This window comes from Ovis aries, chromosome 21, assembly GCF_016772045.2.
Source record: "Ovis aries strain OAR_USU_Benz2616 breed Rambouillet chromosome 21, ARS-UI_Ramb_v3.0, whole genome shotgun sequence".
In the NCBI taxonomy this organism is placed as follows: domain Eukaryota; kingdom Metazoa; phylum Chordata; class Mammalia; order Artiodactyla; family Bovidae; genus Ovis; species Ovis aries.
The window spans coordinates 41,417,823-41,443,542 of NC_056074.1; the positions used below are offsets into that span (position 1 = coordinate 41,417,823).

The following is a 25,720-nucleotide window of genomic DNA, read 5'->3' on the forward strand; positions in this document are numbered from 1 at the left end:
CATGTGTGCCCCCCTGCCAGACTGCGCCGCCAGGGAGGGACCTGTCCCCCTGTTCCCAGAAGATGCAAGACCGCCCACACCTGGCACTGTGCCTAGCATCCAGCGGGGGCGTCCTAAATATCTCCTGAATGATTCATTCATTCCTTTGGAAAGAAAGCACAGGCCCCTAAGTGGTTAAGAGTATGGACTTTGAAGTCACATCCACCTAGGTTCAAGTCTTAGCTGACACTTGGCTCTGTGACCTTGGGAAGGTCATCTCACCTCTCTGAGGCTGTTTCTTTCTGCTAAAAAAGCGCGGAGAAAGAGAGAGAGAGAGAGAGGAATGACCACGACCCCATTAGGTCATTGTGAGGAGTGAGATGACGTTTCACCATTCAGAGAAGGGGCCGCCTGCCGCTTCCTGTTTTCTGACCGGTACTTTGGAGGTGCACGGAATCAAGTCTGATTTACAGAAAAAGAAACTGAGGCCCTAGAAAGGAACAGGATAACTGGGGGTGCGGCCGCTCGGGCTAGAACCGGGGCCTGCGGACTCGGAGCCCAGTGCTCCCGGAGCTCACGGTCAGCACATCCCCAGCCCCCACTCCGACTCATCCTGGGCTTGGGAGCGCAGGGCTGGTCTCGGCCTCGGACGACCCCTGGGATCCGGGGCGCGCTTGGGGATCTTCGGCTCAGACCCCGGAAGCGCCGCGCAGCTCCCGGAGCGGAGAGAGCGCTCGGGGTTGTCACTTTAAATTAAAGAGAGAGCGGGCGGGCGAGCGCCAGGGAGCGCGCGACGGGCTCCTGGGAGCGTGCCCGGACTGCGGCGCAGCTCCCGACTGCCGCCCCGGCCCGGCCGAGCCCCCGGCCCGCGCCGCGCTCCTCCCAGGCGGGCGCGGGGCGACACTGCAGGGGTGGCTCCTCCGGCGCCTGCCGGGCTTGGCGCCTGTGCGTGCGCGCTGCGGGAGGCCGGCGGGAGCCGGGAGCCGGGAGCCGAGAGCCCGGAGCCCGAGCCTGAACCCGAACCGGAGCGGCGGCCCCTCCGTGGAGCCCGGGTGAGTACGCGCCCCGAGCGCGGATGAACGCAGTGCCCCCTCGCAGCGCCGGGGACCCCCAAGCTCCGCGCGCCCCGCTCATCTGCACACTCGCACGGATCACACACCCGCGCCGCGCTTGCACACACAAACGGCCGGCACAGTGCACGCCGGGCGCCCTTCCCCGGCCCGGCCACTCCGCGCACTGCGCATCGCCTCGCGCCCCGCACGCCCGCCCCGCGTGTGCACACACGCGGCTCTCTCGGCCATTTACACGCCTCCCCGGCGCCCGCGCTGCACGCACACCTATCACGCTCAAAGCGCCCTGCCTGCCCCCGCTACCCCGGCCCCGCCTCGCACCTCCTTCCCAGCTCCAGGGTCAGCCTACCCCCAACACTTCGGTCCCCAAATATCCTGGGGGTCCCCGCAGCATAGGTGCTGGGTTTTCAGGAAATGCCCCATGTCGCACCCCATTGCCAGGGGGCCCCCGGGGAACCAAGAGGATCATCGGCCTCTGCTACCACCAGCCTGGGTGGGGAGCTGTCCAAGGTCTCTCTGCCAACCTTTGATGCCATTGCATTTTGGGAGAGGAAGCCTGCCAGTCTCGAGGTCCTGGGGCTGTAGATTTGGGCTGAAGTTGGGGGGAGCTGGGGCCAAACAGGGGGACCTGGAGCCAGGCCTGTGGGTGGAGGATCCCTGAGCCAGCGATCCTAGTGACCCCTCTTACATGGGCTGCAGACAGACTCAATGCCCCCCCCCACCAGCCAGTGAGGCCACCCTCCCCACAAAGCACCTGGCAAGTCTGCACCCTGGAATGTCCACCTCTTCCCAAAGCTAGGGAGTGGGTGACAGGTTGGACAGCTGCAGCAGCAGCTATGCCTCCTACTAAGAAATAGGGAAACTGAGGCTCGGAGAGGGCATGAGACTCACCACAAGGGACACAGCCAGTCTGGAGAAGGGTCAAGACCCAAGCCCCCGGCCTCCCCATCCTGAAATCTGAAGCTTTCCCCAAGCAACTTGGGAGAGTGGGGTCTCCCAGCCCGGGGTTCCAGCTTGGACCCTGCTTCTCGTCAGTGCTGGTGACTACGGGCAAGCAGTGCCTTTACCAGTGCCGTGGGCAGAGAGCAGCCCTCTCAGAGGGCAGCAGGGAGGGTGTGCTGAAATAACGCCTGGTGAGCCCTTGGTACAGAGCTCAGCACACAATACGTGCCCAGGAAATGCCAGCTCCCACCACCCTCTCTGGTTTGTACTGTGGTTTTGTGGGCTTTAGGGAGGGGACGGTGGCAGGATATGGTTATTCCAGAAAGTGGGAGGGAGCCCTTGAAAAGAATCTCAAACCTGAAACTCCTAGAGAGGCTCCCAGTCTTCGAGATTGAGGGCTCCCTGGTCCCCAGCCCCTGATCCTTCCCATTGCCTGCTGGCTTCTGGGTGAAGGGAGCCAAAAGCTTGCTAGCTAGGGGCACTGAGCTAGGACATGGGGTGAGGGGGAGCCCCTGCCCTGCCAGAGTCACCAAATTCCTGGAAAGCCACGTCTTGATAAGCCCAGGAGGGGTCCTCGACCTGTGATCAGATTCCGGTTAGTCTCGTGGTAGGTCTTCCCACCCATCTCCACCCTCGAAAGGCCTGCTCAGGAGGTGGCATGGTGGCCAGGAGCCCAGGCCCAGATCCATCGCACCTTGGAGTCAGTCCCAGTGTTGCTACTCATAGGCTGAGTGACTCCAGCCCTGGCTTCCTCATCTGTCAAAGGGAGATCCGTTTACCCATTCAGTGGTCAGGTTTATATCACATGCGTACGATGAGCCAGGCACCACGGGAGGCAGTTAGCGTGGACTATGTCTGATTCTTACAGCAAAAGGTAGGTGTTGCTGGGTAGGTATGACAAAGACTGCATTTGAACCTAGAGGGGTTTTCAATGAACAAGCTCCCTGCAGTTTAGGTTTTGGAGGGTTGGGGCCAGAATGAATGGATGGAGTGAGGAAGGGTGTCAGGACAAGGTTCAGATGAGGATTTGGGACGGCTCTGGCCCACCCCCGCTGCGCCCCATTTCCTGCGTGTCAGAACTCAGGGCAACTCTGGCCACGGGCTGCCCTGGCCTTGGGTGTGCCGTGTCAGCATCTTGTTCCAAGCTGGAGCCGCAGCCCCTCTGCCCAGCAAACCTCCAGGCTGCCAGCAGGAGTCTGTGGAGGCTGTCGTAGTGGGTGGGATGGGGTCAGGGGTCTTGGGAGTGGTAAGTAAAGCCATTAAGGAGGGCGCTGGCTGCAGAGCGAGCTTTGGCTCAGTCTCAGCTCTCTGCTTACTGGCCGGTGACCTTGGACAGTCACTGACCTTCTCTGAGCCTCACTTTCATCCTCTGTGGAGCGGGAATGAGGACAGGCTCTTCTCCCTAGGGGTCTTGAGCAAGGCGATGGGGAGGGCATCTTTGAAGTCCACATGGGGCTGTGGCTACTAATAGACAAGGTGGGGACGGCATGGCAGGCACAGCTCCACCCCTGCTGGCTGTGCAGCTTTGGGCAAGTCACTTAACCTTTCTGAACCTTCCCTAACTCATCCAAAAGCCTGCTTACCACGCTCATGAACCGAGGTGCTTCCAGGGGCCAGCAGGTTCTGAAAGTGAATGCGAGGGTAGAAGATGCCAGGTCCAAAGGGCAGATGCCCCATCTGAAGGGTGCAGCCTACTCAGCTCCGTCTCTGGCTCTGGGGTGGGGGAGGCTGAGACCCATTATTCCTAAATCTAACTTAAAGGGAAGCTGAAAATCTATTTTCTTGTAAACAAACCCATTTTTCAATGGGAAATCTCTCCAGTTTTTGAATGCTGGCAACTCACTTTGGGACAAACATACCCCATCTGCAGGCTGGCAGTGCTGCCCACACAATTCCGCTGCTCGAAGTAGGGGGCCTGGGGACCTTTTGGACCCTGGTGGCTCAGACGACAAAGAATCTGCAGTGCAGGAGACACGGGTTCGATCCCTCGTTGGGAAGATCCCCTGGAGAAGGGAAAGGCTACCCAGTCTAGCATTCTTACCTGGAGAATGCCATGGACAGAGGAGCCTGGTGGGCTACAGTCCATGGGGTCTCAAAGAGTCGGACGCAACTGAGCAACTAACACTTTCACTTTCACTGGACCATTTACAGGCAAATAAATACAGCAGCTAAGATTTGCCAAACCCCACCTCACTTCCTTCTCCTTCCTCCCTCTTGACACCCTGATAAGGCAGTCATAAACCCCATTTTACAGATGGGGCAACTGAGGCTCAGAGCTAGTGAGGGGGAAAATCTGGGGTTCAAAGCTTGCTCAGGCTGCCCTCCTCCCAAGAACCTCAGCCTCTCTGTTTCCTCTCCTCCCTCCTCTCAGGCAGAGGTGCTTTGGCCTTTGCCCCCTTCACAGGGGTTCTCTGTGGGACCTTCTGGCCTGGCTGAGCCTAGAGTCATTGGTGCCTTCAGTGAACGCACAGCTCCCGGGGTGTTGTGATGAGGGGAGGGGGAGGGGTGGCCCATGTGGGAGCCTTGGAAAGACGGGGGCTTCTTGACAGCCAGACGCCCAATATGGCAGAAACAGGGTTCTGTCCCCAACTATAGGAACTTGCCACTAGGATGTCCTCAGCCCACTCCAATATGCTGCTGGCATGGGCTGCCCCAGTGCAGGAAGTCAGCTTGGGCCAGGTAAGCAGGAAATAAAGCTGATAGTATGATCAGATTCCCAGCAAGTCAGAGGCAGGCTGGGACATGAGTGTTCATATTAACATGTGCGTTTCAACATATCTAGAACCCCTTCTGCCAGGAATTAGGGCCACCCTGGGCATGTACACAGTGCCTGCTTTGGCCGGCAGGTTCTCAGACAGCTTTTGAAACCATATGCCCTCCTGCAGTAAGGGGTTAGGGAGCAAGTGTGGAACAGAATGGCCTGCACTAAACAGTTTCCTAGCTGTGTTGCCTAGGCAAATGACGTCACTGCCCTGCCTCAGGGCTCTCTTCTGCAAACCAGAGATAATAATAGTACTTACCTCAAGGGTTGTTAGAGGATTAAATGAGGTAATGTATATGCAAAGTGCTTACAGCTTGAGTGTAAGAAGTACTTGGCAAGGTCCTTATCACCATCTCCAGCCCAGGTTCCAGAAATGAGCTTCTACTTGAACTGGCATGGGTGAAGCCCTTCCTGGTTAGTTTGGCCCTCCCATCACCATGACAACTCGCATCTCACCGTGGGAGTAGGGGCATCGTCAGGGACCTGGGAGGGAGCAAGGAGCTATCTGTGGACCTGGGCAGGCTTCACCCTAGGGCCCTATCCTCCCCGACTTCTCGAGGCCTCCTGCCCTGGGACCCATGGCCCTTCCACATGTGCTGGAATACCCTGTCTGGATCAAGGCACGCCGCTTCTTGACTTCAAAGCTACAAATTGGGGAGAATCCTAGGATTCTAGAAAATGCTTACTCCCTGATTGGACCCCAGTCCTAAATTAGGGAGCCCACAGCATCCTTTGAGAAGTTGTAAACGGGTTACCACCCAGGGGCTTTTACTTTCTACAGAATGGTGTTTAGATTTTTGGGGAATTGTTTGCAACATTTAAAAATCAAGAAACCGCACGTTAAACAAATACCAGCAGGCTAGATTGGCATTCCTGCAGGAACAGAAAAGCAGCTGCCCTTGGGTAGACAGACACTCTGAGGGTCTGACCACCCACCTCATCCGCACCCCCCGACCTGTGGGCACCCCAGCTCACCTGTTTGTAACCACCTCTTGGAACCCCAAAGGAACACAGAGGATGGAAACTATCCTGTCCTCGGGGTCCCTTGAGTTGAGATCCTGACAGCTCACCCCAGCCTTCCTCTACCAAACCCCCACCCCATTTAGAACCTGCCTGCGAGCCAGCTTACTTGTTAGTAAACACAGTAATAAAATCACGAGCAGTCGCCTGGCTTCAGGTAATGGGTTGTATAAGCTTCTAGACCTTTCTAGAACAACTTAGTCAAACCTTCAGTGGTTCATAAAACTTGGGAGTGGAGGATGAGGAGGAAACTGTCCCAAGCATAGAAAGGACTGATAACAGAATATTGCAGAAATGTAGCATTTCCGGTTCAATTTAAACAAAAGCATTTGAACTCAGTCCTGGGGAACACCTGAGGGAGCCGCTAATGAGTAACCAAGTCGCTGATGGTCAGCCTGTTGTTGGTAGGATGGAAATGAAATAGGGTTGCCAGATTTAGCAAATACAAATATGGGATGCTGGTGACTTTTGAGTTTCAGATAAACAGTGAATATTTTTTTTAGTATAAACATGTCCCATGCAATATTTAGACATACTTTTACCAACAATGAATCAGAAATTCACATGTCCCTGGGCATCTTGCATTTTTGCGTCTGGCAGCCCTGAAATGGAGAAGAGGGTGGTAGAAGATGAGATGGTTGGAGAGCATCACCAATGCAATGGACATGAACTTGGGCAAACTCCAGGAGATAGTGAGGGACAGGGAAGCCTGGCGTGCTGCAGTCCGTGGGATCGCAGAGTCGGACACAACTTAGCGACTGAACAATAAGAACTCTGAAATGAGGTTTCAGAGTGCTTGAAAAGTGCTTTAAACACTACTTTTTTTTTTTTTAAGGGACATTTTCTATGTTATTTTTTAGAGACATCCTTGGCAGTCCAGCGGTTAGGACTCCACATTTTCACTGAGGAGGGCCCAGGTTCCATCCCTGGTCTAGAAACTAAGATCTGAAAAGCCACAGGGACTGGCCAAAAATAAATAAAATGCTATTTTTAAAAGCTGCTACTTTTAAATGATACAAATGAACTTACTTACAAAAGAGAAATAGACTCACAGACTTTGAAAAGGAGCTTATTGTTGCCAGGGTGTGGGAGGATGGGGGAAGGGATAGTTAGGGAGTTTGGGATGGGCATGTACTCACTGCTGTATTTTGAATGGATAACAAACAAGGTCTTACTGTATAGCACATGGAACTCTGCTCAGTGTGATGTGGCAGCCTGGATAGGACAGAGGTTTGGGGGAGAATGGATCCATGTATATGGATGGCTGAGTTCCCTCATTGTTCACCTGAACCTATCACAACATTGCTTGCTCATCAGCTATACCCCAGTACAAAATAAAAAGTTTAAAATAAATAAAAATCCACTACATTTGCCCAGGGCCCCTCCACCTGAGTGTGAGCACTGGATGCTGGGCATGTGCGGCGTGGCGGGGGGTGGTGACCCTCTGAAGCCCCCTCCACTGACTCTCTTCTCCCTTCCAGTCTCACCCCTGGCGGCAGGCGGCATGGCCGTGGACGTGGCAGAATATCACTTGAGCGGTGAGTCCCCGAGGCCAGTGAGCCATCTCACAGGACCCTCCCGCCAGGCCCGGGGTAGCGGTGTCAGTGGGACCCGAGTAACAGCCCCGTTCTACTGATAAAGATAGTCAGAGAGTTGTACAAGGTCACACAGCCCTGATGGCTCAGATGGTAAAGAATCTGCCTGCCATGTGGGATACTTGGGTTCGATCCCTGAGTCCGGAAGATGCCCTGGAGAAGGGAAAGGGCCACCCACTCCTAACAGGCTACAGTCGATGGGGTTGCAAAGAGTCGGACACGACAGAGCAGCTGACACTATCGCTTTCACACTGGATTGGGACCAGTCTGAGTCTCTTCTGTCTGTTCCAGTTGCTTGCCTTCCTGTGGAAGGACTTGAGGGGATCCCCAGGAGGCCCCTGTCCTGCTGCTCCCTAAGGTTGAACCTGCTGTGTGGAATCCACTGCCCTAGGGCCATTCCTGGAGCCACATGCAAGGAAAACCAGGAAGGTTGATATCAGATGCACAGGATACTGAACTCAGTGGTCGTCCAGTCTAGCAAAGGCAGCTCCCTTGGGACCAGCCTCAGGACACCAGACGCACTCAGGCTGATGGCGGATGGTGTCACAGCCGAAATGCACTCGCCATATTTTCTCCTTCCGTTTCCCTGCCCATTTACAGATGGGAGAAGGGAGGCTCAGGAAACGGACAGTGACTGAGTAACAGACCCAGGACATGGACCCAGGTCTCCCAGGCCATGGCTCCCCATCCCTCCACCTCCTCCTCTAGCTCAGCCCCCAGCCAGCCCAGGGCAGAGCTGAAGGACAGACCACCTCTCCCAACTCCCAGCCAGGAATTTTCACTTTCCACCTGCAGGCTCATAGGCCTTGGCTCAGGCCCTGGCGTGGCCTTTGGTGAGTGATGAAACCTCTCTGAGCCTCTACTTACTCATCTGTAAACTGGGGGTGATGCTGCCAGCCTCTGTGAGCTGACATGTGTGAAGTGTGCAACTGTGCAAACACGGCTCTCGCCCCACCTCCAGGCCTTTGCACATGCTGTGCCCTTCACCTGGAGTGCTCGCTGCCTCTGCCTGGCTAAGTCCTCGAGACCCGTGTGAGATTACGAGCACAGAGCTGAAGTCAGGTTATCTATCTCTCAGCTTCCCCGTCTGTAAAATAGGGATAATAATAGAACCATCCTCGCAAGGTTGGACTCAGTGGGTTAATATACAGGAAGTGTTTGGAGCGGAGCCTGGCAAAGTGAGCGAACAGTTATTCCTAAGGCTGCTTCTCGTCATTCCTGGTCTCAGCTCAGACCTCACTTCCCCAGGGGAATTCTTCCCATACGGTCCTGAGGCTGGTATGCGATAAAATGAGTAAATAAATGAGCATTAACTGTCATCGTTTCACGTCAGCTTCCTAGGGATTTGTCTGTCCTGCCCCCCTTTTGTGCCAACCAGGGTGCTGGCTTCAGGCCCTCAGCCCCTGGGATCCTCACTCTCAGGGGGGCCTGGTGATGCTTAGCCCCCTTGCCGAGTCCACTGCCTGCGTGGACTGTGTCGGCCCCCTGCCAGCACCCAGGCCCCAGTGAGCCTCCTGGGCTGCCTGTGCGTCTGGGTGGGAGACCCGCCCCCCCCCGTCCCCCCGCCCCCCCCCCCCCCCCTGCCCCCCCCCCCCCCCCCACCCCCCCCCGCCCCCCCACCCCCCCCACCCCCGCCCCCCCCACCCCCCCCACCCCCGCCCCAACACACACACACTTCACTCTCCAGTAACCAGGTCCGGCCCCTTCCCATTACCCATTCAGTGGACTTCCTGAGAGCCTGGCCCGCTCTGGGCCCTCTGTAGCTCCTTGTTGTGGTTTTATTTATCCCACAAATTGCACTCTCGCAGCAGAAGTCAGGAGCACACAGGCTTGCTCGCTGTCTCTCCATCCGTGTTTCTTCTGCCTCGTCTCTCCTCTCTCTGGTCCGCCCAGCCCTTGCCTACACGCTGTGTGATTTTTACATCAAAATCATGTGGTTATACTGTGTTGGGGATTGATTTTTTTTTTTTTTCCTTCTCTTAACAATACCTGAGACAGTTCTTTGCATTGCCACGGCGATGTCCCGAGGGGCGATGTCCCGATGACCGCAATTGTCATTCTCAAAGCCCAGTAAGGGTCTCTCCTGAGACAGCGCCCCCGGCCCCCACTGGCTCCCTCGGTCAGACCTTGGGGCTGTTTTCAGATTTCTGCTGTTATAAATACAGACTCGCTGACTCACTGCAGACAGGAAACTTGTTGAGATTTCTCCCTTAGAAAAACCGTGCCCCCGCCCCCGGGTGGGACCACTGGGTGCACTGGATGGTGAGTGATGTTGGTGTCATGCCCTCTTTCTGGATGAGGAGTCAGGAGCCAGGGAGGCGAGGTGGCCTCCGGGTGCCAAGGCACCTACACCAGACTCTCCATTTCTTACCCTGGTGGCCTTGAGCCCAGAAATATTAACAGATGTGTTCTTTAGCTTCTGTTAGCCTCAGTTCCCCTCTAGAGACTTCCCAGGTGGCTCAGATGGTAAAGATTCGGCCCACAGTGTAGGAGATCTGAGTTCAGTCCCTGGGTTGGGAAGATCCCCAAAGTGGAGGAAGGGACCTTGTAGGGTGCTGAGAGCTGGGTAAATGCCAGGGCTGAAGGCTGGGCCCTGCCCTTCTCTGGAGCTAGTGTTGTATATTCTGGTGGAGCTGGCTGGGCTCAGCACAGCGGGGGTGGGCTGGGGCCTCCCAGAGCTGCCTGACTCCGCCCCAAACGCCCCCTTCCCGCACGGTTAACCCGGGTGCTCTGAACTCTCTGAGCTTTGCACACGGGCCTCCTCCCCAACCAGGAATCCAACCCCAACGCCCTGCATTGAGAGCGGAGAGGCTTAGCCACTGGGAGCACCGGGGAAGTCCCTTGGCCGCACGCTCCTTGCTGCCCTTGCGTGTCCCAGCTTGGGCGTCCCTCTTTGCGAAACCCCCTGGGCTGTTCTCATCATGGCACCCATCACTGTCCTGTATTGATTTGCCCACCCCTGGGGACTGTGACCCACTTAAGGGACTGATACTGGGGCTCCAGGGGGGTGCTCGCACATAGTAGGTGCTCAGTGGCTGTGTGATGAGAAACCTCCACTCCTGAAACACCCTCCTTACATCTCTCCACCCTGCTGCTGGGGACCTGTGCGGGCAGAGGCGGGTGGGGCAATGGTTACCCCTGCTTGCTCTGGAGTCTGGCTGCCAGAATTGGAGTACCAGCATCACCCCTTCCTGGTTCTGTGACCTTGGGCAAGTTCTTGTGTGCCTGGGTGTCCCCAGTTGAATCCAATGTAGAGGCAACACTGAGAATGCTTTAGAGGATTGTATTTGCCAACAGTTCAATCTTTTGCAAAATGAACCTTACTATCTTGTTGACTTCTCTGGGGGATTGAAGAACCAGGTTTCCCAGTAGAGTGATGTAACAACATTCATGGTTCTGCCATGGGCCAAGCACTGTGCTACGTGAGGACCTACCCAGCACAGCTGAGGGGGTGGTTAGTTACCATTTGGGCACAGTGAGGCTCAGATAAGGAAAATTATTGACTCACCAGTGCCAAAAAGCATCTGAGCACCTAGATTTGTCCCCAAGCCCTGCACAGCCTACAGCCACCTCTCACTTCTGGCTGGAGTGTTTTTATTTGTATGTTGTTTGTCTTCCAGTAATAGTTTTATGGCGCTAAAACTCACATGCCATACATTCACTCACCTAAAAGGTACCGTTCAGTGGGCTGTAGTTAGTCTATTGCACAAGCATGAGCACAATCAATTTTTAGAATATATTCATCACCCCGAAAAGAATCTCCATACTCCACACCCCTCACCGCTCCCCCCACCAGCCCCTGACACTAATTTACTTTCTGTCTGTAGAGATTTCCCTATTGTGGACATTTCATAGAAGCAAAATCATACAACATGATTTCGGGACTAGCTCCCTTCACTCAGCATGTTTTCAAGGTTTATCCATGTTGTAGCATGTATCAGTACTTCATTCCTTTTTATCGATGAATAATATTCCACTGTAAGAAGGTACTACATTTTATTTTTCCATTCATCGACTGATGGACATTGGGTTCTTCTTGATGAAGGTTGAGGCATAAAGGGGGATCATTTCTTTTTCTCCCCCAAGCCCCCTTCCACTTCCCACCAGATCCCAAAAGTCTGCTTTGATTATCCAGAAGGAGCAGTCCTCTGAAGGCTTAGAGAACTCAGAGAGGCAAGAACAACCCTAACCGTGTAAAGCCTAAGGAATATTTAACTATTATTCGCAGCTCTTCACCTGCTCTAACCAAGTGTCACTCCTGCTAGAAATGTGTTTTTGTGGAAAGCGGCCAAAAGCAGAAATTAGAGAGTGTATATCTTGTTCAACACTGGACCCCCAGCACGAAACCTGACGTGACAGACACTCAATAAATATTTATCCAGGAACTTCCCTGGTGGTTAAGACTTCACCTGCAGGGGTTCAGGTTCAATCCCTGGCTGGGGAGCGAAGATCCCACATGCCTCAAAGCCAAAAAACCAAACCATAAACCAGAAGTAACATCATAACAAATTCAATAAAGACTAAAATATATACATATATATACTTATTCAATGAATAAGCAAGTCAGTGCTGAACTGGAGACTCCCTGGGTGGGGATGTATAATGATTGAGAGGCCCCAAGGCCCATTAATGAGACTACTCTGCCCTTGCCTTCAGTCATCAAGAGCCCCCCTGACTGGGAGGTGGGTGTCTACGCCGCTGGGGCACTGGCTTTGCTGGGAATTGCAGCCGTGAGCCTGTGGAAGCTCTGGACGTCGGGGAGCTTCCCCAGCCCCTCCCCGTTTCCAAACTATGACTACAGATACCTTCAGCAGAAGTACGGCGAGACCTACGCGGAGGCCAGGCAGAAGGTGAGGCTTCTGTGCTCGTGGGTGCACCCCCCCCCCGCCCCCGCCTCCACCATCCACTCTCAGGACTGACCTCACGCGCTCCCCAACACTCTCCCGGTTAATTTCCTCCTGTGAACAGGGTCCTTTGTCCTCCTCCACATCTCCAACAGAGCCCAGCTAGGTAACCAATGAATACTTGGTGAATGAATGAATGCTTTCCATTTAAAACACCCCTGGGGTGTTAGGAGGTGTTGGGGGCCAGAGGTTAGGAGTTTGCGCTTTCACTCCCAGGGCCTGCGTAAACTGGGTAATCTGGGATCCCGCAAGTGATGCAGTATGGCCAAATTTTAAAAGCAAAGCAAAAAAACCCCAAACAAACCAACCCTCCCCACCATCCTGTGAAAAATACAGGAAAATAAAAGCAAGAAAAACCTCCCCAAAAGCCACAAGCCAGAGGCAAGCTACTGTGAATTATTTTCCAATATTTTAAATCCAGATCCCGCCCCAATCTTTTTCCCATGCAGTTTTTATACAATGGATGTCATTTCTCCATAGAATTTAACACCCTACTCTTTTCATCTCACTTAAAGTTGAAGCACTTTCTCATATTGTTGATCATAAACATCATTTTAATGACTGCATAAGATCCTTTTTTATGTATGTGCCATGATTTGCTAAATGCCACCGTAAAGAATACAGTAAGTGGTTTATATGTAAAACTTTGTCTTCGTGTGGGATTACGTACTTTGAAAGGATGCCCAGATGTGAAATTACTGTATCAGGGAGTGTAAACATTTTTAGGGCTCTCTATATATTGCTAAACATTTCATCACTTGACACTTGGCAGAGGATTTTGCTAACATCATGGAGAGTTCCAGAAAGCACAGCCAGAACCTGTTACCAGACAAGAGCCCCTCATGCTTCACTCATTTGAGGTTTTGGAAGGAATGTTCTTTTACTCTGTTGGGAGGACTGTAAATTGGCACAACTTTTTCAAAGAGCGTTTTGGAACCATGTGTCAAAAGCTGTCAAAAGGACTGTGTCCTTTAAGTCGAGATTTTAAGAAAGCTATTCAGTGCTTCATGGTTTCTGTCCGTGAAACACAAGATAAATGACCAACAGTAGGGGAATAGTAACATAAACTATGGCTATCCACTTAACAGCAAATTAATGGAGCCATTAAAAAATATGGTAACGAAGACTACCAACAAGGGAGATGCTTACTGTACAAGCTTTTGCTTTCTCAAATCCCAAGATCAATTTAGAGAAAAGAAAAATTTGCCTGTTAGAGTGAGTGTTATCCAACATGAAAGCTTTCTCGTGTGGTAGACTTTTTGTAAGCTTCCTTTGAGGCTGCTCCATTGTCTGTTGAGTATCTGTAGCCTGGTTTTCTTACCCGTTCCCCTTCTGCTGGACACTTAGATTGCTAATTATTTTTCCTTTTCATACACGTTATCTCAGTGAACATCTTTATTAATCAAATTCAGTTCATATAAACAAACATTTTGAGGAAAGGCTCTCTTGTATCTTGGATAGAGAGAGAAAACTAAGTAACATGAAATAATATTAAAGAAGGATGTTTCTAAGGCATGCCCCGTTTTTGCAAAAGGGGAGCTAGGAGGTGTCTTGCGTGAACGAGACTAACCGCATGTCTTCAAGACCAAGCCTATTGCCCTCCGATGCTCCCATGCCCCTTCTCGCCCTAGAGAGTGCCGGCCTGGAATGCGCAGCGCGCCAGCACTAGGGGGCCCCCCAGTCGCAAAGGCAGCCTCAGCATCGAGGACACCTTTGAAAGCATCAGCGAGCTGGGGCCCCTGGAGCTGATGGGCCGGGAGCTGGACCTGGCCCCCTACGGCACCCTTCGGAAATCCCAGTCGGCCGACTCCCTGAACTCCGTCTCCTCCGTGAGCAACAACTTCGGGCAGGACTTCACGCTGGGCCAGGTGGAGGTGAGCATGGACTACGACGCCGCCTCCCACACCCTCCACGTGGCTGTGCTGCAGGGCAAGGACCTCCTGGAGCGGGAGGAAGCCAGCTTCGAGTCTTGTTTCATGCGTGTCAGCCTGCTGCCGGACGAACAGATTGTGGGCATTTCCAGGGTGAGTGGAGGCTTGGGGGCGGGGAGATGGGGGCGGGGAAAATGGGGGCGGGGCAAAGGGGGAGGGGCGGGATTCGCCCCGGACTCGCAGGAGGCAGGCAGGGCTGCTGGGCCAGGCCGGGCTGCTGGGCCAGGCAGGATCTGAGGAGGGCGCTAGAGAGTTTGGATGCTGATCCCAGGGTGGAAGGTGCTGGCTATAGGGAGGACAGACCGGAGAGTCTGGGGCCTCCAGCAAACCTACCACACGAATCCAGTGTAATTTCCATTTGTCAATTGTGTCAACTTCAGGTCCTGGCAGGGAAGGGATGGCAGGTTCATGTTGGCTCGTTTGGGGAGAGTTTGGTAACAGGACTGTTATAAAGCTGTGGTGGTATGTAGGGCCACCTCAGGGATGGTGTGGTACCCTGGTCCAAGGGGATGGGGGCAGGAGAAGTTACCCAGAGACCACTGTGTGCCGAGGGCCATCTGGATAAGGACTATGTCCTTTGGTTAAGGGGCATGGTCAACTCATAGCCATCCTGCCGAGAAGGACTTGGGGAATAAGCACCCTGACCTCCCTCCAGCTTCTGTTTTCCCTCCAGTGACCCCTCCCGGCCAACCCCAAGGGAGCCTGTTGATGTAGCCCTTGGAGGTCAGCTCCTGGGGCTGAAAGGAGGGAAGGTGCAGAATAAGCTGGAAAGGGCACGAAGAGGGACCCAGCAGCCTGCTCCAGGCTTCCACTCCAGATGGCGCCCCTGCCTTGCCAAGAGAGAGCCAGATCTACACGAGATGCCATACTGCCAGGCACCAGCAGACAAGGTCAGCCCAGCATGGCCTCTGACCGCAGCAGGAGGAGTCTGAGGTCCAGGGCCCAGCGGCCAGTCCTGCTTCCCGTGCTGAAAACAGGCTGCTCCTCAGCAGTGAAGACTGTTGTTCCTCTCCTGTCCCACCCTGCCCCCTCACTCCAGGAGGGTCTAGAACCAATGTAGCGCTGAGGTGGGGAGGCCAGCTTCAAAGAGGCAGTCCAGGGGATGATTAGGAGCAGCACCCTGGAGCCTGACTGCCTGGGTTCAAATCCTGCTTCTCTGCTTCCTTGAAGTGTGACCTGGAGTGAGTCACTGCAACACTCTGTGACTCAGTTTCCCCATCTGCCAGATGGGCATCATCATGTTTGAGGAAGGAATGCATTAATATCTACAAAGTCCTGGGGCTTCCCTGGTGGTCCAGCAGCTAAGATTGTGCTCCCAAAGCAGGGGGCCTGGGTTTGACAGCAGGGAACTAGATCCCACACGCTGCAACTAAGACCTAGCACAGCCAAATATATTCGGTGCTTAGTCATGTCCGACTCTTTGTGACCCCATGGACTATAGCCTGCCAGGCTCCAGGGGATTCTCCAGGCAAGAATACTGGAGTGGGTTGCCATGCCCTCCTCCAGAGGACCTTCCCAACCCAGGGATCAAGCCCAGGTCTCCTGCATTGCAGGTGGATTCTTTGTCAGCTGAGCTACCAGAGAAATCCTATGTACATATATATATATTTATAAGTATATATATAATATATATATGCTGCATGCTAAGTTGCTTCAATCATGTCCGACTCTTTGCGACCCTATGGATGGTAGCCTGCCAGGCTCCTCTGTCCATGGGATTTTCCAAGCAAGGATACTGGAGTGGGTTGCCATTTCCTTCTCATATATGTATGTATGTATGTGTATGTATATATATATATGTATATATATATATAAAGTCCTTAGCCTAGTCCTTGGTCAGCTCTCCACGGATTGTCTGTCAAGACCGTGAAGCATTTCTCTCGAGCCCAGAGCTATGCTGCCTGCGGCCTCAGCTGCTTGGAGGACCCTGGGTGGTTCTGGGTCCATCCCTTGAGGGGACAGGTTGACAGCTGCCGCCACAGCCTGATGTGTGCTGAGAACCTGGTTCACAGCGCCCGGCCCATCTGCATCCCTCTCATTAGCCCCAAGGATGGGGGTGGACTGAGGGCATCTTACAGATGAGGAAACTGAGGCTCTAGAAGTCCTTTGCCCACCAGAACCCGAGCAAGTGAGCCAGAGATCCAGAACTCAACCCCAGAGTTCTCCATCTACATGCTCATAGAGTACATGGATTATCAGGGAGCCTGCACTCTTATGGGCAGGGGACAATCAAGAGGCTGGTTTGGCCAGAGGAAGGAATTTAGGGCTGAAGGTCACGGAGAGCCTGAACGCCAGGGTCAGGATCAGGAGGTGGGCTTTGTCTGATGGGGGAGGAGCCCTTGACACTTGAGCGGGTGACCGGGTCGGGGATGTAGCCTCCAGGGCGGTGTAAGAGCCGATCCTCAGCCCGGAGTGTGACCGGAGCATGTGGCTCATGACACTTGGAGGTGCCGACAGGTTTATTCCCAGAAATGCAGGCGCCCTAGCACCCCAGCCCAGCCAATCCCAGTGAGTAGGGGGGCAGTCCCCCGGCTTCAGGCGAGGTACCAGGGATGACAGCTCCTCTCTTAAAATATCGCCAGGCAGTGACTAAGGCAGCCCCCCACGGAGAGGGGAGCAGGGCCCGCGCATGCACCTGCCTGGGTGACTGCCCACGGCTTCCTGGGAGGAGGCCAGTGGCGCCCACCAGGCAGGACTAGGCTTAGAAACAGAGTCTTCCCAGCCTGGCCTCATCATTCCATCCATCCATCTGCCCCATGACATTCAGACCGTCCTAGGCCAGGCCCCACGGGGGCTGGACATCTAAGGCTCTCAGCTTCACAGGCAGTTATCCCTCCTTACTGTATGCCTGGCCCCAGGGCTGGACTTGAACGTGTGCCAAAAAGATGGCCATCTCAGCTGGCATATGGCAAGGGTTCTGCGGAGCCATGGACACTGAAGATGGGAATTAGTTGAGGTCAGCTTGTCAAGCTTTGAATGCCAGCCCACTAGATGCCCACCTCTGAGAAGAGGACAGGGGGCTTTTATATCATCAGGGCTGAGCCACCAAAGAAAGGATAGACATTGAGGTGTGGGGTCAACAGAGCCTGATGGTAGCCCAGGTCTCCAGACTCCCCCGTCCAGTGCTCTCTCCCTACCATGGCCTCGCCGGCATCTTCTGCCGCCTCCTCCCCAGCATCAGACCTCCTTCCACTGCCCTTCCTCTCTGCAGATCCAGAGGAATGCCTACTCCATCTTCTTCGATGAGAAATTCTCCATCCCACTGGACCCCGCAGCCCTGGAGGAGAAGAGCCTGCGGTTTTCAGTGTTTGGCATCGATGAAGATGAGCGGAATGTGAGCACGGGGGTGGTGGAGCTGAAGCTCTCTGTCCTTGACCTCCCGCTACAGCCCTTCAGCGGCTGGCTCTACCTGCAGGACCAGAACAAGGTCAGTCTGCCCATCTGCACGTGCCAGGATGGCATCACTGGTGTATACTTTAGATGAGGGAATACACTGTCCTCAAAACAGCCTTAGTGCCAACATCTTTAGATTAGGTCAGTTGGTAAAGAATCCACCTGCAATGCAGGAGACCCCAGTTCAATACCTGGGTCAGGAAGATCCGCTGGAGAAGGGATAGGTTACCCACTCCAGTATTCTTGGGCTTCCCTTGTGGCTCAGCTGGTAAAGAATCCTCCTGCAATGCAGGAGACCTGGATTCGATCCCTGGGTTGGGAAGATCCCCTGGAGAAGGGAAAGGCTACCCACTCCAGTATTCTGGCCGAGAGAATTCCATGGACTATGTAGTCCATGGGGTCAGAAAGAGTCGGACACGACTGAGAGACTTTCTCTTTCACTTTTAGGAGATTAGAGAAAGAGAGCCATGTTCAAAGAGACTCAGGTTACTGTGTGCAAATGAATGGCTCCCTGACCGCTGCTTACAGCTCTTCTGCTGCTCCTACCAGCAAACCTTAAGAAGCTCTACTCCTGTAGAGGTTCTGTTAGGGAAGTACCTCTCTGGCCCTCGAGTGAGTTATTTCAGACGGAGGCCAAGCTGAAGTTCAACCTCCTAAGTGTAGCAGTGCTTGGGGAGCATCACTGTTATTCAAGCAAGCGAACGTGATAGTGTTCATCGCTCAGTCTTTGCGACCCTATCAACTGTAGCCCGCCAGGCTCCTCTGTCCAGACAAGAATACTGGTGTGGGTTGCAACTCCCTTCTCCAGGGGGGTCTTCCTGACCCGCAGATCGAACCCAGGCCTCCTGCATTGCAGGCAGATTCTTTACCATCTGAGCCGATATGAAGTGAAGGATCTGCTCATTTCAGTCCACTGAGGCCCTCTAAGCGCTACTACCACAGAATGTTTTCTTCGGTCTGGAGTGAGGGAATGCATTTGTTGCTACATTTGACAGGCAACCTCTGGTCCTCCTTCCAAGGCAGGACCACACCCCGTGGGAGGTGGGGAGGGTGCCATGGAGTAGGGGAGGGGTCCCTCTCTCAATCCCACCAGCTTGGTGCCCTGGGGTAAGGAGTCCCAAGAGCAGCACCTTCTCAATGGAGAAGGAAGGGCGGAAGCCCTCTGAGCCACGCACGCGTCCTCCAGGCTGCCGACGCCGTGGGCGAGATCCTACTGTCCCTCAGCTACCTCCCGACAGCCGAGCGCCTGACCGTTGTCGTGGTGAAAGCCAAGAATCTCATCTGGACCAACGACAAGACCACAGCGGGTAAGGCCCCGTTGGCTGCCTGGCTTCTCCTCTGTGTGGCAGGTGGGAGCTGCGCCCTAGCTGCTAAGCCCTGGGCACCTGGAGGCATCAGCAGGTGTAGGGCCCAGCGCCAGGCTCGCCACCCCCGGCCTAGGCTGGGCTCAGGAGCTCTGCATGGTGGGAAGATTAATCTAGCTGGGGAAACATGGGACCCATGGAGGGGGACAGGGAACCCCTGGGGGAGGGATGTGACTCTGAGAGCAGGAGGCTGGGGCACTGGTTGTGAAACCACAGTGGGCAATCCCAGAGGCTGGACTGCATCCCAGATCCCAAACGGAGACCAGGGCCACCGAGTCGGTGTGGGTATCAGGCGGGGCCTGATGTCTCAGGTCTGCGTGAGCCTCAGCCCCGGGCAGCTGAAGACTGGGGGCTGCAGGAGCCTGACTGGGAGCCTGGGGGCCTGGGTCCCGGCAGGTGTAGCAAGGACACCCAGTGGGTGGTAAGTGGCGAGCAGACAGCGACTCCTTATTCCAGAGCCGCACGTCCTTGAGTCAGGCTCCACTGAACGGGCGCCGGGTGAGTCAGAGCTGACGTTTGCGCTTGGGCCATTTATAGAGTGAAAAATGATGGCTCTGCGGAGCTCCCCCAGCATCATGCGAGGGGAGCATGCACATGGGCTGGGAGGCAGGCTGCCAGAGTCCAAAGCCCAGCTCTTCTCTTGACATGCGCGTGAGCCTCAGTTTTCTCATCTGTAAAATAGGAACGAAAGAAAGGACTCATGGCAGAACTTCAGGAGAGAATGGTGATAGTGAAGGCTTGGGGGGACTTCCCTGGTGGTCCAGCGGCTACCATTCTGCATTCCCAATCCAGGCGGTCTAGGTTCGATCCCGGGTCAGGGAACTAGATCCTACATGTCGCAGCTAAGAGTTCACAGGCCACAAAGAAAATTGAAGATCGTGCCTGCTGCAACTAAGATCTGGCACAGCCAAAGAGCTATGTTAAAAAAAAAACGGTGAATGTTTGGGGAGTTTGGAACCAGTGCGCTGCTGTGACTGGGCAGGTCTGTGCCAAGTGAGCGTGGCACTGGTCCTCACCCCACCCTCCTCCCCACCCACAGATCCCTTTGTCAAGGTGTACCTGCTGCAGGATGGGAGGAAGATGAGCAAAAAGAAGACAGCTGTGAAGAGGGACGACCCTAACCCAGTGTTCAATGAAGCCATGATCTTCTCTGTGCCGGCCATTGTGCTCCAGGTGAGGGGGGATAGCGCAGGGGAGGGGCCCTCCACTCCCTCCAGCCTGATCCTCAGGGCTCCTTCAGGTGGTGATGGTTGGCCCTAAGCCATCCCCTTTCTAGTCGAGCAGCATGTACTGAGCACCCGCTAGGTACCTGCCCTCTGGTGGGTGCTAGGGATATAGGCACTGCTTCCTGGAAGCTCACAGCAGACAAGCAGGGAAGTCCCCAGACAGTGCCAGCCCACGAGGAACACCCAGACCTTGGCAGTCAGGCTCTGCCGGGCAGGTGGGGATAGCTAAGCTGAGATCTGGGGGAAGACGGTTCCCAGGGGAGGGAACTGCACAGCCCTAAGGATGAGCCGGGGCTGGGCCAAGTCCCGGAGGTCAGGCCCCCATTCTCCTGAAGTTCTGCCTACAGAGGCCTGGCTGACCTCCCCAGAGGCCCTTGGCCTTCAGAAGGCAATATGCTCCAGGGAGACCCCCTTCCCAGCACAGATATCACAGACCAAGGGTGGGAGGACTGCAGAGGATGTGGCCTGGGCCATGCTGGTAAGCTGGCTTGCCTGCCTCAGAGGATGGGGAGCTCATCACCTTCCCTTACTCTTTCCTTCCATCTGTCCTTTTTGTGTCTTAAGCCCAAACCTGCCCCTTGGCCCTGGGGCTGTACAGAGATCCCTTGGTCTCCCCTCCTGGGACACCCTGTCTGAATTTGAAAACCCAGAACTCTGCCTCACTCTGGGTGTTTCGAATCCAGGCAGACATCTCAGCGTCCCTGGCAGCTCCCCTGCCACTCTCATGGGGCAGGCCACCCCTCTGCCCCTCGCTTCCCCTAGGTGGTCATCCTGCCACTTCTCCTGCTTCACCGCCTCTTAGGGCGGGCTGACTCTTGGGACGAAGCGGGGTGAGGGGGTGCTGAGGGGTGGAGGAGAGGAAGGAGAGAAGTCAGGCTGGGTTCCAGTCTCAGCTTCACTACTTTGATCTCAAGCAACTTCTTTCCTCCCTTCCTAAATTACGAGTCCAACATATTATCTCAGGCACATCAGACATCCATAATGCTCTGACTCTGCGCTTTTTACCTCATTTTGTTCCTGGAACAGATAGGAGCTATGATTACCACCGTTTTAGAGATGGGGAAACTGAGATAGAAAGAGCCCAAGTCATTGTCCAAGGTCACCCAGCAAGGAAGCATTGAGGCAGGGCTGTGGGGTCGGACAGGTCAGAGATGAAGACTCAGGGGGCCATGCCTGGCACCCGGCTGCGGTCTGGGGGCCATGGGGGACCTCTGGCATCGCCCCTGGTCCCCAGCACCCATGTCACTTCCTCCCCAGGACCTGTCTCTCCGTGTGACGGTGGCTGAGAGCAGCAGTGACGGCCGTGGGGACAACGTGGGCCACGTCATCATCGGGCCGTCGGCCAGTGGCATGGGCACCACCCACTGGAACCAGATGCTGGCCACGCTGCGCAGGCCCGTGTCCATGTGGCACCCCGTCCGGCGAAACTAACAGCCAGGGCAGGGCCAGGGCGGGCACCGGAGCCTGGCACAAGCCGAGCTCTGACACCCTTCTCTGTCATCTGGCCGGAACCGTGAACGCCGGGGTCCCCGGTGGAGTCCCTGTGAGCCATCATGATCCCTCTGTGCAGGCTGTGGTGGAGGAACAGGCCTGGCTGGATGTCAGGGGACCCAGGGCTGTCTCCCACTGAGGACCAGCTGTGTCTGCGCTGGGACCCGAGGAGGGCAGCCAGGCATCGGCCCCCTGTGCCCCCATTTTCAGATCCCCAGCAGATCTGTCCCTCAGCCTGGGGGAGCCTTGGCCTCTCAGAGCTCCCCACACCCCACCCCTGCTGGGAAGCCGTGCACAGGGACCCTGTGAGTCTCAGGGGCCAGGTGCTGTGCGAGGCACAGGCTGGGGTGACGTGAACAAGGCCAGCCCCTAGGAGGTCGGGGAGACGAGATCCCCCTGCCCTGGTGATCTGCTCGGTGCAGATGGCAGCCCTGCCACCAGGACCTGTGGAGGGCTTAGGGGGACATGGGGGGATGGGGGGCAACATGGAGCTCCGCTGTGAGGGGCAGAGAGAGAGCTGAGCCCCAGACCACAGCCCAGCCTTGGCCTAGCTGGGCAGGATGCCAAAAACGCAGTCCTCACCTGCTGCCATGGACACGAGGGCCTCTCTCTGGGCAGGAGGAGGGATCAAGGGACCAGGCCAAGCGGTAGCCCGCAGGCCACCTGGGACAGCGCCTCCAGCCTCATCTTCTGTAAAATCTGATCCCTAGAACCATAACCCTCATAAGGCCCAGGGGTCCAAAGAGGCCCAACCCCAGCCCAGGCCAGCCCAGGGCCAGGGATATGCAGCTGGCCAGCCCCTGCAGCCTGGGAGACCTCCACTCTTTTCAACCCAGATCTGTGTTTACCCCACACAAATCAGGCACTGGCTCCACCTGGTTGGTTGGCGTCCCTCCAGGCCAGGCCCTATGGGGAAGAGAGACGCCTCAGCTGAGGGAGGCTGGGGGCAAAGGGGTGGACAGAATACAGGCTGCCAGGGGCATGGGCGAGGCCTCTGTGGGCACAGGCTCCTGGGAGGACGAGGTGGAGTCCCCGGAGTGGGACCTTGGAGAAGGGGTGGCCGGAGCGGTGGTCGGGGGGGGACGTTGAGGGGGGTCAGGATGGAGTGAGGGGACAGGTTTGAAGCCCAGGGAAGGAAGGAGGTGGCTCTGGAGCCCAGTTCAAACCATCAGAACACCAGATGCCCGAGGCTGAGCTCCAGAAGCAGACCCTGAGATCCTCAGGCGAGAGGTTGACTGGGGGAGAGCCATCAGGAGAAACATTTACAGCCAGGACAGAGCTCTGCGGCAAGAGAAGAGGCCGGCAGGTTGTGGCTTCAGGGGAGCCCAGCTTTGGCCCCCTGGGGAGGGGGTGCCCTGCCACGTGGATGGCACCCCAGGGGGCTCCAGCCTGGGGAGCCAGGGCAGGGCTGTTACAGGCCCACAGGAGTCTGGCTCCTACCCCACCCTACCTCGAGGGGAGGCGTGCCTGACCTTCCAGGTGTTACCAAGGCTGCTCCATGCAGAGGCAGCCCCAGAGAAGTAGGCGGGGGTGCGCCTCTCGCCCTGAGGGGGATAGGATGGGGGTGGGGAGGAGACACGGCAACATGCCCTGCAGGTCCACCCTCGGGTGAGAGGTGGGTTCTCCGGCTGGTTGCCTCTGGAGACCCAGGCTCACCCAGGTAGGTCGGGGGGCCCCCAGTGAGGTCGGGGGGTCCCGGGATGGTCATGGGACTGGAGGCCAGATGGCGGCTCTCCCCACCTGACGCGGCTGTGGCCCAGCCCTGAGGCCAGGCTGTCCACTGGGTGGAGGTCTACGCGCCCCAGGCCAGCCCAGGGTCGGGGGACATGCAGCTGGCCAGCCCCTGCAGCCTGGGAGACCTTCCACTCTTTTCAGCCCAGTGGCTCTGCCTTGCAGGCGGTGTTGTGTACGCCCCCTTCTGGACTCCCTCCGCCCCCTCCCTAACTGCATGAAATGCTGACTCTGCACCTGGATGGGCATGGTGGGGACCAAGTATGTTGACTGGAACGATTCTAGAACCAAAATAAAGCTGGGGCAGGAAGAAGGGGGCTGCCAGGGAGCCCCACTTGCCCCAAATCACCTTTGTCTCCGGAAATCAGGCACTCGGGCCTCCGTGAGGGTTGCTGTGAGCACGCCTTCCCCTGCTGCTTGGACACCAGAGGGGCAGGAGGCGCCCCCATGGGGAGACCATCCCCAGGACCAATGCCCTCAGACTGGCAGGGAGGCTCTGAGAAGGGGCCCCGCCTGGCCACCTGGCTGGGAGAATGGCTGTTAGGAGTCTCAAGGAAGGCCACTGAGGAGTGTCGCTAAGCTGTCTCAGCAAGATCAAGCCAGAAAGCACAAGTCCCTCAGGGTAAGAGGGACAAGTCACTCAGTCATGTCTGACTCTTTGAGACCCCATGGACTGTAGCCTGCCAGGCTCCTCTGTCCACGGGATTCTCCAGACAAGGATACTGGAGTGGGTTGCCATTTTCTTCTCCAGAGGATCTTCCCGACCCAGGGATCGAACCTGCATCTCTTATGTCTCCTGCACTGGGCGGCGAGTTCTTCTTTACCACCAGCACCACCTGGCAAGAGAGATAAGGCCAAACAAAGGTGGATAAGACCTAAAGAGCCTTCCTGGTAGTAGAAACAACATGTGGAAAAGGGCAGGAGTGGAAAAACCTTGGTCAACTTATCAGCCTTGCTAAGAGCCAACTCAAGGAGAATGGGGAGAAGGGAACCAGAGGAAGGGCTTGGAGGGGAGATGAGCCGGGTGCGTTCATGAGCGCTGGTGCCTGGCTTGCAACCCTGCAGACTTAAGAGGCAGGTACTGTTCCAGTCTGCTGCTTTTTTTTTTTTGGCAGATGTGGAAACTGAAACTCAGAGAGGTTAGGTAACTAGCCCAAGGTCACACAGCCAGAGCATCTCAGAGCTGGGGTTCGAGCTCAAGCTTTCTGGCTCTTGAGCTTAGGACTCAACTACTAAACTACACTGCCTCCTTCCCCAGTTTCTCGAGGGCGGGGTTGAGGGACAGCAGAGATGCCCCTCCGGATCCCAGGCTGCTCTGGTTTTCCCCTCTCCTGTCCTGGAAGATCACAGCAAACATGGGAGAAGGAGAATCTGAGCCAGGGAGCAGAAGGGGGGCATGGGGGGAGGGTTCCCAGGAGGCCTGCCCACCTCAGGGCCTAAGTGAAGAGCTTCTGTAGAATTCCTGCGCCCCCCCGTCCCCCTATGCCCAGTAGACAGTGGTAACCAGTGAAAGAGGCCCTGCAGGAGCCCAGAAAGAGTGAAATCAGGGAAGACTTCCTGGAGGAGACGGCAGAGTGGGAAGGACTGAGTACGTGGAGGAGGGAGAGAGCCTCATGGCAGGGAAACCACCTGCGCAGGCGTCTGGGGAGCCAGACGGCTAGCTGGGGCTGGAAAGGCCAGGTGGGGCTGAGATGGGGAGGCTTCCTGTCCAGGGTGAGTCTGAACGTCCTTGACCGGCTGGCAGTGAGGTCCTGGGCGGGAGCGGGGCAGAGGGAGGGAGACCTGGGGCAGATGGCACCCTAAGCAGCTTTGGGAGTCATGACGAGGAACGTCAGTGAGCCCCACTCTCGGTCAGTGAGGAGCAGCCCCGCCGCTTCTAGGTTTTAGGGTCATTCAGCAGGGCCCAAACCACGGTCCTCCCATCTCTTCCCGCCCCTTCCTCCCCTTCTACCCCACCTTTCCCTGCTCCTCCAGCCCCAGGCCTCAAGGGTGCCAAGCCCCCTCTGTCGGAGCCCTCGGGAATAGGGCGAGCCCCACCCAAGAGGCCAGGTGTGGAGGTCACTGTCCTGACGGCGGCAGTGGGGGGCCAGGCCTGCACGTGGGAGGGGCGGGAGGAGCCACGGCAGCAGCCACGGGTGACAGCGGCTCAGACCCTCCCTTCCTCTCTCCGCCTTGTCGCCTACGCCTGCAGACACCTGAAGGGACAGACCAAAAAACCAAATGGACACTCGGGCTGGGCCACAGGGCTGCCTCACTCTCCACCCCCTCCCACCGCACTATCAACCATCCCGTCCCAGCCAGAGGAATCAGTAA

At 55.9% G+C, this 25,720-nt stretch overlaps 1 protein-coding gene across 1 annotated transcript; it reads left to right on the forward strand.

Moving 5' to 3' along the window:
• The first annotated feature begins 806 nt into the window (after positions 1–806).
• SYT12 (synaptotagmin 12) lies at positions 807–23,756 on the forward strand. Its single transcript, XM_027959601.3, has 8 exons — positions 807–1,031; positions 7,254–7,310; positions 12,024–12,217; positions 13,903–14,295; positions 17,414–17,629; positions 18,782–18,902; positions 19,999–20,132; positions 21,443–23,756. The coding sequence occupies exons 2-8, from the start codon at positions 7,277–7,279 to the stop codon at positions 21,614–21,616; spliced, it is 1,266 nt and encodes a 421-aa protein (XP_027815402.1). The 5' UTR covers positions 807–1,031; positions 7,254–7,276; the 3' UTR covers positions 21,617–23,756.
• Positions 23,757–25,720: the final 1,964 nt, after the last annotated feature.

Bases quoted from the DNA above. Each gene is read 5' to 3' on its own strand.
- SYT12 (XM_027959601.3), top strand. From the start codon at position 7,277: ATGGCCGTGGACGTGGCAGAATATCACTTGAGCG. The intron at 7,311-12,023 runs GTGAGTCCCCGA...CCTTGCCTTCAG, and splicing joins GGCAGAATATCACTTGAGCG to TCATCAAGAGCCCCCCTGAC. The intron at 18,903-19,998 runs GTAAGGCCCCGT...CCCCACCCACAG, and splicing joins CAACGACAAGACCACAGCGG to ATCCCTTTGTCAAGGTGTAC.